The 8,081-nt window shown below is 35.5% G+C and overlaps 1 protein-coding gene across 1 annotated transcript in view; it reads left to right on the plus strand.

The window, feature by feature from the left end:
• Positions 1 to 5,343, plus strand: part of MAP3K21 (mitogen-activated protein kinase kinase kinase 21) — a 39,618-nt gene extending 34,275 nt beyond the window's left edge. Inside the window, exons 8-11 of the mRNA XM_074168489.1 lie at positions 316 to 466; positions 1,531 to 1,625; positions 3,391 to 4,176; positions 4,919 to 5,343. Coding sequence (XP_074024590.1) covers positions 316 to 466; positions 1,531 to 1,625; positions 3,391 to 4,176; positions 4,919 to 5,343 — 1,457 coding nt within the window. The remainder of the gene's footprint in view (positions 1 to 315; positions 467 to 1,530; positions 1,626 to 3,390; positions 4,177 to 4,918) is intronic.
• Positions 5,344 to 8,081: the final 2,738 nt, after the last annotated feature.

Consider the following 8,081-nt stretch of genomic DNA (forward strand, 5'->3'; position numbering starts at 1 on the left):
TTATCTAAATATAAGGTTCTCAGTTAAAGGAAGCATGAACAATATGATTTTTTGTTTTTTGCTGCTTTATCTTTAATTTGGGTCTCTTGTCAGCTCATGAATTATTTTTCTTGCTTGCTCATCTTTTTGGACTGGTGTAGTTTGCGTGCCTGTTTTTGTAAAAGAAAAAATATTTTGTCTACTGCTCGTTGTGTGTCTGTGTCAAAATGGTTTTGCAGTGGAGAAAATATTCTCCTCTGTCAAAATATTTTGGGTTTAGAAATATTATTTACTTGTGGGGTTTTTTTTGTTTATGTTTTTAAATCCAATCTCTAGTAACTTCAGATGAAAGCAACAGAACTTGGGGAAGGAGCACAACTTATCACCAAGAAGAGTTTGAAGATGTGAAGAGAAGTTTTAAAAAGAGAGGTTGTACGTGGGGACCAAGTTCAGTTCAAACAAAGGATCGTGCAGATTGTAAGGACAAGTATGTCTACTGCATTTTGTTTGTTTGATAATACTAAGTGTTCTTGGTAACTGAATCACTAACATAGGTATAGCGAGTGAGAGAAGTTCTGCAGTCTCTAGTTAAAGCTAAAACTCGGTCCTACTTTTTAATTAATTTAGGAATTACATTAATAATGAGTAGCTCCCCCACATAGCCTTGAGAATAATACACTTACTTATCTTAAAGTTTTACTGGCTCCTATCTATTACCCTTTACCTCTGTTTTTTGAGACTTGGAACATACTGGGATGCTGAGCTACTAATGCACACCAGACATTTGTGACCTGTCTCTTTCTTGCCCTTCCTCACATTGACTTGAGGAACTACAGGCATGGCCCCCAGTAGGCGCTTCCAGTATGAGTCAGCAAGACTGACTTTGTGTATCTGAAGCACAGCTCACACCAGCGACATCATTTACACTGACAAACTCAGGGTGAAAGGGTTCTGAAAATCAGTTGGACACCTTTGCTTTCAGATTATTTTTTCTGATTCCTCAAAACTGGAGATGAGCAGTTTTTCTGAAACAAGATCCTTTTCCTTGTTTCTTGCAGTATATGTAATTATTTATAGCACCTTTTTTTTTCTTGGTAGAGCTTATTTACCTGTGGCAGTACTTGATTCCAGACCATCTATTGAAAATGGCTTTATGATATTTTTGTAGGTTTTAAAGTCACTATGTTTAATTAATTTCCAATATTCACAAAATTTCTTTGTGAATAATTTATTCACAGTGAAACTGTTGCCCGGGTTTTGAACCAACTTCAGTTTTTTGATGGGTAGTCGAGGCCCTTTTTCAATTGGCTTTCTTTTTAGGCCTGAAATTTTCATCTAAGGAATACCTGATAGAAGGCATGCATCAATTTACAATCATATGACTCTGTGCTATTACATACAATTTTTTTGCCTTGGAAAAGTTTTACTGTTTTCAAGTTTTATGTACTATATGTTTATAGTTTAAAACGAAAGGTGTTTTAGTAATTTTCTGTCAAAGTGTATATAAGCCTGGTGTACTCTGTAATATCAAAATAACTATTGTTATTTCAGAATAAGACCCCTTTCAGATGGCAGCAACCCTTGGTCAACACTTCTAATGAAAAATCAGAAGGGTGTTCCCTTAGCTTCACTATTTGTGGACCAAGGTAAGAGCTATTTTTGAAAAAGTGAAAGTTGCCATGTAATGGCATTGTCTACCTCCACTGTTATAAATTGTATTGCTTTAATTCCTCAAGGATTATGCAGATTATTAGATGAGTATTTGTGCTACAAATTATTTTTCTGTGCAAAAAAACCCTATCTATAAAAAAATGTGTTAACATCTTTACATTTCCACCATTAGCAGCCAAGAAATACACATGATGTGTGAGCCGTACCACAGAGAGATATTTTTTCTTAACTCTTGTTGCAGGCTGATCTGTATATGAGGTCTGCAGTCACCACATTTTATCCTCTTCTAAAAAGAAATATCTAAATCAGTGATTGTCTTGATATTTAAGTGATCATTAATGATTTTTATTGGTAGTGGGCTCTGCATAGTTGTTCAAAAAAATGCTTAGTTGTTTAAAAACTTGTATGCCCTTATGTATTCCCAGATATTAGTTTCCTGTTTTTTACATGAGACTTATTTTCTAAATGTTCAAGAAAAAAAAAAAATCTGTAAATTTCAAATCTTAAATTTCTTTAGGCAACGTTTATTTGCAGATAGATCACAAGGGAAAGCATAGTTAATCCTCTTAGGATAAGGAACATAATAGCTGTATGTTGCTTTTTATGTCTACTACTATAACGTACTATGACTGTACAATATTCATAATAATTTTCAAATTTGCACACACTTTCTATACAACAGATTCTCTTATCTGCAAAAAAAAAAAGTTACCAGTGTCAGGAAAAAAACCTGTCATATAACGTGGTTTCCATACCAGCAGCTAGATTTATGCCAGCTGGAAGAGGAAATGGTAAAATGCTTGGACATTGCTGCGGGTGTTTTTCCTCCCTAGGAAAAAGGCATTTTCATCTTCGTATATACTGGCAGAGGTATAAATCAAGGCTTCACAAATAGTAGTTTTATAGATTTATTAGCTTAACAATAAACCTCTACATACAAGTTTACATATTTGAACTTCAAAGATTTTGTGTTTATTCTGTAACATTCAGTAGTTTATAGTGAAACAACACATGTAAGTCAAATTATACCATCCATTTTATTTGTCATTACATATGAGATGTCAAATTTACTTTTTACTCTGGACTACCATGGCCTAATGTATTAATTGGAAAAATTTCTAATAATGCACTGGATTTTGGAACACAGCTTAATTGAAAAAGTTGTAAAGAATCTGTTCCAGATATTATCTGGCAGTTTGCATAGTAAATTACTTCACTGTAATCCATACACGAAAATATTTTCCATGTTAGTTGAAAAGCACTACCAAAGTGTTGCAAATCCTCAAATATCACAGGAAAACGCAAAGACAATATCTACTCTTCAGTTGTGTTGAGTGCATGAAGGTTGGGAGGTACATTATGTCTCCCTTAAAATAAAGATATGTCTTTCAGATGTGGAATAATTTATTTACAGTTAACTTACATAGTCAGGAAGATTGATCTGCAAGTTGCTTCTAATAGAGTTTGCTTTTGAGATACCAAAAAGATGAAATTGTAGCAGAGCGGTACTTCTGTTATTTTAAAGACTATCAAAAGAACCTGAAGAGGTTGAGAGTTAGAATGTGTTTCTGAATCTTACAATGCGAGTCTCTGAGCTTCTGACTGCATCTAAAGGGGGCATACAGTATACCTCAAGATTAATACTTGTGCATGTGAAAGGAAATAATGGTGTACATATGCAGACATGCAGTAGCAAAATAGCCGAACTGCAATCTTAAAGTGTACTGTAATGTTTTATAGGTGTCTGTACTGATAAGAAACTTCTCCCTGAAGGTTTGGACAGTAAAAGACCAAAGCCAATTAAGTTGCCGAATCAGGCCTATATTAATCTACCTCTTTGGAAAGATGATCAGGGAGAGAATACAGTAGAACATGAGAGCTTTGAAGAAGGAACCTCTGCTAGTTCTACAAATAGTACTCCTCAAATGACACCTACAAACAGTCTGAGCAGGACACTGCAGAAAAAGAAGACTGATTCAGTGCTGTATGGGTGTGCTGTCCTCCTTGCATCTGTTGCCCTGGGCTTAGATATCAGAAGGCTGAACAAATCGCAGGGCCCAGATGAACTCTTGCCTAAAGATGAGAAGAAGAAGCGTGATGGAATATTTCAGCGTGCTTCAAAATTTCGCAGGAGTGCCAGCCCTACAAGACTGCAGTCCAAGAAAGAGGAAATGAGTATTCCATCCCTAAATCCAGCTGCAAATACTGTGAATCTTCTCTCTATGCCCTCCATTTCCACAAAATGCCTACTTCAGTCTGACAGTGAAGATGCGTTTGTAAGCACTGTGCTTGGTGATTGTGGTCCATGTAGTTCCACTGATGACTTTTCATCTGAAGCTTCTGAAAGTAGGAGAGAACAAAGGTCGCAGCTGGCTCATAAGACAGTTTCTACACAATTGAAAAATCAGCCTTTTAATCTTGGTCTGAAACAAGAATCTCAAAATGTGCCAAATGATTCCTCGACAAAGTCAAGTATGTTGGGTCACAGACGAACTTTATCCGATGGGAACAATTTTCAGACCACAGGTGGGTGATTAAGAACTTAAAATGTAGGAAATTTTTAAGTAGAGAAACAGAAAGTATAGGGGAACTAATCATTCATTAATGAGTTGCTAAGATTTTTGTTACACTGTTAATGTGTTAGCTGAGCCACCATAAGTGTATGCTGGTAGGCCCTCCTGAATAAACTACCAGCATTTGGAGTAATGTCCTGTTAGAAATGTGAGTAGGGAGGTTTAAGGGGGAAGAGATGGTTTATTTTAAGGCAATATCTATTTTTCTCAGGTATGGCAAAAATAGGCTTCCCTGGTCTTTTCATGTTGATGAGAACTTGATTTTTTTGAAACGTACATTATTAGCATCATGGCTGAAATAAACTGAGACCATGTGAGGAGCATGCATTATGTAGTTGCTGAGCTAGAAGTTATGTCACAAGTTCACGAATCCTTAAGTTAAGCTGTTGATAAAAAGATTCCAATATTAACATTCATCCAGTTTCTAGGTAGTTAGTGCTTTCTCTCTAGAATTCTCTTGGAGCAGTAAAATAAATTGTTATGGCCTCTAAGAGAGAGTGTAGATGCAAAAATGTTATTTGAGCACTGCTGGTCCTCTCTTAGAAGATTCCCCACAAATGTAAGAGCCTCTTCATTTTTCTGGTTGGGAAAAAACCCACTAGTATTTATGGCAACCCAGTTTTACAAATGGCAAAGAAATCAAGTAGTCAGATAGTTAAATTGTCTTTTTTTGTTTGGCCTTTCCTTTCCCTTAGCTAATGGATTTGCTTCAACCGATGATGTCTCTACGTTACCAGTTCTATCAGTTACTGGAAGTCTGCACTCTCCGTCTGTTCAACAAAGAAGCAATCACAGTGGTGTTTCAACTGAAAAGCAAAGCACTGTCAATATTATATCAAGGCCTCGACCTTCTTCTCTAAGAAATAAAATTGATGCATGGCAGATTATTCCACGTATTATTAAGCCAAACTCTAAAGACTCTGAATATTTAGAGGGCAATGTAGATCCAGATGTTAACTTCTTGCCAGATACTGAGGAAAGAACTAACTGCCACATGCCCTCATTACTTGATATCGATGTGGAAGGTCAAAACAGAGACTGTACTGTGCCTTTGTGTAGAATGAAGAGCAAAACTTGTCGGCCATCTATATATGAACTGGAGAGAGAGTTTCTGTCGTGAGTGCCTTTCATTTTGAAAATGTTTGCTTTTTAAAGGGGAACAAATATAAAATTCTTGTCCATCTAATGCTTTGTGCTGCTGTTTTCTGATGTACTGTGACAAATAGTACCAAAATTATTAAAATGGGCAGCTAATTAAGAAAGCGTAGTAGGTGCCTTTTTCAAATGTTCTTTGGAATCCCAGCTAGTAACTCTAAAAGCACAATGCTGCAGAATAGTATTCTAGGTGAACTTTATAAGTATATTTTTAATAACTAAAATAACATGCCCACTTCCCTCTGCAGTGCCACAGAAGTTTTCTTTAGGTTTGAGAGGTTCTGCTAGAAATTTAACTTTTGCACATTCTCAAAATGAACAACATCCAGGAAGATCGTGTTCCATCAAGAAGAGATTTGCCTAAGAAGTTGTTGTCTGCAGCTTGCCTCTGTGGCCTGTAGAATTAGGGAGGGGGCCAGGGGATTTAAGGTAAGGTGCTGGTGTAGGAGGCTCTGTTCACTCCTCGTTAAGTAGCTGGTTACTTTTTGGTATTTGATACTGAAGTTGGTTAAGGACCAGCAGCTGAATTCACAGTCTTTGCCCTTGGTTTTTGGTGAGAATTTTCAACTGTGTGCATTAGTTTCTCCAGAAAGTTACACTGCTTGTATAAACACTTAGGTTTCAGGCACCGTATCAAATTGAGAGGGTACACTTCAGTATTGCGATTGGATTAAAGGTATTTGACATACTTTATAATGTGAAACATTCTTTGTAGGTAAGGATACACTGGAACGTAAATATTTGTACTCTTAACCTTTTGAAGACTACACTGCACTGAAAGCAATATTCTTGGTTTGGGATTTTTTTGTTTGTGGTGGAGGGGTTTGCCCCCCTTCGTGTTTTTTAAACTCTGCTGCACCTTGTATTGAGGAAAGATGATGGATTTTAAGGATGATTGGTTTTGGTTTTAAGTGAGCCAACGGTGCATTTTACTGCACTCAAATTTTAAAACTGCAATAATTTAATATTAAGTCTTTCAGTATAGTTTTGCAGCTTTTCTTCCTAAAGTTACTACTGAGTGCCCAGTTATTCACATATAGGAATTAAAGGAAAAGCTATGCTTGACTGGTTTTCAGTGACAGAAAGGTTCCAGAAGATTCCAAGTAATTAATTGTGGAGAGAGGAACACTTAACCTTGATAACATTGATAGTTTAATTTTTTCAGTATCACTAAGGGATTAAATAAAACCAAATGCACAGTATACTTTCCCTGATGAAAGCATTTCTTGAATTAAAGGAATATCCCTCATACTCCAGTATTTGAAGTCTCAATTTTGCATATCATTTGACATTTAAATAGTCTTCATAAATAAAATTAGATAATGTTAGAATAAAACTACTATGTTTCCATCAGAACACTGTTTTATTGAGACCTTTAAGTGTGTTTTCTTCACCTTTGCTCTGGTGTCTGGGAGTCCAGTTGTTGAATAGAATACACAGTTGCTTAAAGTTTCAAAACCAAGGGATTAAAAAAGAAAGTTTCTGTTCTAAGACTGGTGTGCAGTATGGTGGCTGCGTTGGGGATGACAGATACATAGAAAATCACCAAGTCTTAATCACAGAGCAGAACACAGAAAACGCAACTTCCCAACTCTCAAAGTGAAAACAGAAAAGGATTTCCTTAAAGTATTAGTTTACCAAAAGTAAAGACATAACCACTAGTTGTCTGTAAAACTAAATGCTTGCATAGCAGATTAAGTTATTACATTTTGTTTGAACCTGTTTCGATTTCAGTATTCATATTTCTTTGTCAACATGATTCAAGTTCCATACTGTTCTTTGTCTTTTCTTTAAACTTTAATTTCATCAGAACACTGCAATAGATCAGGTCTATTCCAGTTTTAATACAAATGTTTTCATAAAGTCAAGTCAGTTAGGTAATGCACATAGATCAAATTTTGCTTAGAGCTTGATAGCAGATTTATCTTCAAGGCTTAATTAGAATTTTGGAGCATTAGGTATATTTCAACTCTTTCTTGATCAATTATTCCTGTGTAATACTGAGAGAAAAGGAGTTGATTGTATTACGTGTTTCTGAAGAAAGTATGTCTGTTAGGCTTTCTACAGGAAAATCTCAGGTGCTGAAGTATTTTGTCTTGTAAACTTCTGTTCTGTACTTTTAAGGTTTATATAATTTTAAATGTTGAATTTTGCACCCTATGTTTTGTAATCAATAGTGTCAGCATAAAAAGCCCATTGTGAGTGGTATTGTTTTCACTTATCAGTGGCTTATCTCTCCTGTAATTAAACAAAGATTTCTATTTCTGTTCAGTGGATAATTTCCCATAAAAGTGGGACTTATGATATGACCAGCCCGGTGCGTTGTAATTAATTTAGGAGTTTGTATTCCACCTCTTATTCTGAAACAGTTTAGGTAAGCCATCTCAAATACTTCTCTTATGTGATGCAGGTTTTTTTTAAGCTATGGTCTATAGTGCTTTATAATTATTTTTTTTTTATAGTTTAAAATTATAGGCCAGTCTTCACTGAAATTAGAAACAGAAAAAGAAAAAAATATTGCAATCATGGTTTCACAGTCTGTATTTCTCTTGCTACCAGAGAAACTTTCTGTAAAGGTATGGGAACCTGGTGTGCATTAAGCAATCTGTCTTGGTTAAAAGTATATTTATTTCAATGTAGGTTAATAGCCTGACCAAATAATAATTTATGTTGATTGTTTTAGCATAATACTGAAGGTGCTTA

This window comes from Numenius arquata, chromosome 2 (assembly GCF_964106895.1).
Source record: "Numenius arquata chromosome 2, bNumArq3.hap1.1, whole genome shotgun sequence".
NCBI classification, from domain to species: domain Eukaryota; kingdom Metazoa; phylum Chordata; class Aves; order Charadriiformes; family Scolopacidae; genus Numenius; species Numenius arquata.